Genomic DNA, 2,921 nt, shown 5'->3' with positions numbered 1-2,921 from the left:
TAATAAGTGTAGTTATCCACTTTGACTTGGCATTATCTTGTACCTAAGGACTATATTCACTTAATTATGCATGGCCGGCGAGCAACCTACCGAGGAAAAATCTCAAACTTTTGTGTTGCACTCGTACACTGTTCGATGTCTTAATTTGATGAAGACTAGACTACTTATTCAACTCTTAATCTTCATTGTGTCTCTCATATTCTCTCTATAAAACCAGCTCGATTTGGTTCTCATTCACACCTCAAAAACAATTTACATATACATTTAGTTCTCTACTCTACCAAGATTAGTGACAAAAATATATATATATATATATATACAATTGAAATATCTCACCAAATGGGCTCTCAAGTGTTGCTATTGTTAGCATTGTTCGCCATTGTTTCTTCCATTGCCTTGGCATCTGACCCTAGTTCTCTTCAGGATTTCTGCGTTGCGGACTCTAACTCTCCAGGTACATATCTAATTAAAGCATTTGAAATTCCGTACCAAATTTTGGTGTCTCAACTAATAATAAAAAGGCAATTAATATATTGTAAATATATTTAAGTTTTTCTTGTATCCTGTATTGTCATCGTGATATAAAGAATCTACGTCCTCCTTTCATTTTTCTTGCGTTTATTCACTAATAAATCAATCATGGCAGTTCCAGTGAATGGGTTTGCATGCAAGGATCCAAAGGTGGTCCAGGCCCAAGACTTCTTCTTCAGTGGGCTTCAGAAACCAGGAAACACATCAAACGCAGTTGGTTCTAGAGTGACTCCAGTTGGTGTAACCCAAATTCCAGGCCTCAACACACTTGGAATTTCCCTAGCTCGAATTGACTATGCCCCAATGGGAATTAACCCACCACACACACATCCTAGAGGTAGTGAGATTTTGACTGTAATAGAAGGCAGCCTAGAAGTGGGCTTTGTCACATCTAACCCGGACAACCGTCTCATTACAAAAATTCTTCAAAAGGGTGATGTGTTTGTGTTCCCAGTTGGGCTCATTCATTTCCAGAGAAACGTTGCTTATGGCAATACAATAGCCATTGCAGCTCTGAGTAGCCAAAATGCTGGGGTTATTACCATTGCCAATGCAGTGTTTGGATCCAAGCCTGACATCCCGGCTGATATTCTTGCCAAGGCTTTCCAACTGGACAAGAGCGTGGTTTTAAATCTTCAATCTAAGTTTTAAATGGAACATAGCCACATAGGGCTCGTTTGGCATCATCACTTTTAGATTCTAAGAGGTTGAAATCAGTACTTAGAAAAATTATTGTGTATCCGTTTGATGTTTAAGATGCTCGAGATCATGTGTGTTTTCTTTTAATTTAACATAGCCATCAATTTGCTATTGCATTTCCTCTTGTTAAGGTTTGGTTTATTTCTTGTGAAAGATGGCAAATTTTATGTTGTTTCTTTTGTATTTTAGACTCAGAATCCGTAAATGCATATTACTTGCCAAAATAGCCTATTTTTTGAAGTGATTTTGTATTCTGACTTAGTTTTGATAATTTTTTGCAAAATGGCTCTCGATATTCCAGATAGCTGGTCGAAATTTTTCATACAACTGCTCGAAATTTTTTAAACAGCGGGTTGAAATTTTAGACATATGTTATTTTGCAAAAAATTATCAAAACTAGGCCAGAGTCTAAAATAACTTAAAAATAGTTCATTTTCATCAATTGTTCTTTTTATATAAACAAAAAAATTAAATTTGATCAAGACCTAATGATGAGGTTGACTTTGACAAAATATAAGTTTTGGGTCCTTAATTTTATAAATGTTAGGGAAATTTACAAAAATACACTAAAATTTAAAAATATATATGAAAAATATGCTTCATTACAAAAATATTGAGTTTTTGTACAAAAGCACAAAGGGAAAAAAATGTTACATGCGAAGTGGCAAAACCGTCAATAAAAACTGGTAAAATGTAGTGTTTTTGTGAACAACATTTACAAACTTGTAAACATCTGTTACAAATTTGTAAATATATGTTACATTTTTGTAAACATTTGTTCCAAAATTCAATTATAAAAATACATTTTTATAAACATATGTTACAAAAATCAGTTATAAAAATGTTTTTTTGTAAACAAAAGTTATAGACAAATTCTTAACTAAGTAAATTTATTTTTCTGACAAATTTACAAAACTAGTTTTATAACTAAAAAGTATATTTCTATAACTAACATTTACAAAAATCATTTATTATTTTAACATCAAAATAATTGTAACAAAGAGTTACAAATCAAATCTAAGAATACTCAAATAATAATATTGTGACTATCAACAACTACATTGTAACACACAATTATTAAACCAATAACTAATGCTATTATATTATAAATCACAGTTACCAAATTTGACCACAACAGTAAACATATGTTATATTTTAGTAAATAATTATTACGTTTTTGTGAACAATTTATGAAAAAAGTCAGTAAGGAAAAATGTGTTTTGTCAACAAAATAAATTATAGACTACTTTGTAACTAAAAAAATCATTTTCGTAACAAAAGTTTCTAAAACTAGAAATTAAGAAATATATTTTGTAACTAACATTTTAAAAAAATATAATTTCAATTAACATAACTGTAATAAAGATTTATAAATTTAATATAAAAATATTCAAAGAATAATAATATTGTGATTATCTTTAATTGTATATTGTAATATATAATTATTAATATATATTAATTTAAATTAACTGCATATTTCAACGCATATAATTTGTATAAATATTTATTTTAATATTAATAAATACATTTATTTTAAATAAAAATAAATTAATCTACTTTATTGAAGATAATAACTGTAATTATTGTTAATTTTATTATTATATTATTTACTACGTCTAAATCCTAATTAAGAATTGAGAGAAAAAGACAAAACAAAAAAACTAAAGAGTAGAAAATAGAAAATAGAAAGA

General features: G+C 28.9%; 1 protein-coding gene across 1 annotated transcript; it reads left to right on the top strand.

Moving 5' to 3' along the window:
* The first annotated feature begins 309 nt into the window (after nucleotides 1–309).
* On the top strand, nucleotides 310–1,190 carry LOC133801159 (putative germin-like protein 2-1). The gene is made up of 2 exons (XM_062239315.1): nucleotides 310–454; nucleotides 647–1,190. Exons 1-2 carry the CDS (start codon nucleotides 340–342, stop codon nucleotides 1,180–1,182), a joined length of 651 nt encoding a protein of 216 aa, XP_062095299.1. The 5' UTR covers nucleotides 310–339; the 3' UTR covers nucleotides 1,183–1,190.
* Nucleotides 1,191–2,921: the final 1,731 nt, after the last annotated feature.

This window comes from Humulus lupulus, chromosome 9, assembly GCF_963169125.1.
Source record: "Humulus lupulus chromosome 9, drHumLupu1.1, whole genome shotgun sequence".
In the NCBI taxonomy this organism is placed as follows: Eukaryota; Viridiplantae; Streptophyta; class Magnoliopsida; order Rosales; family Cannabaceae; genus Humulus; species Humulus lupulus.
The sequence above is the reverse complement of the archived record's forward strand: the minus strand, read 5'-3'. Positions and strand labels throughout refer to the sequence as shown.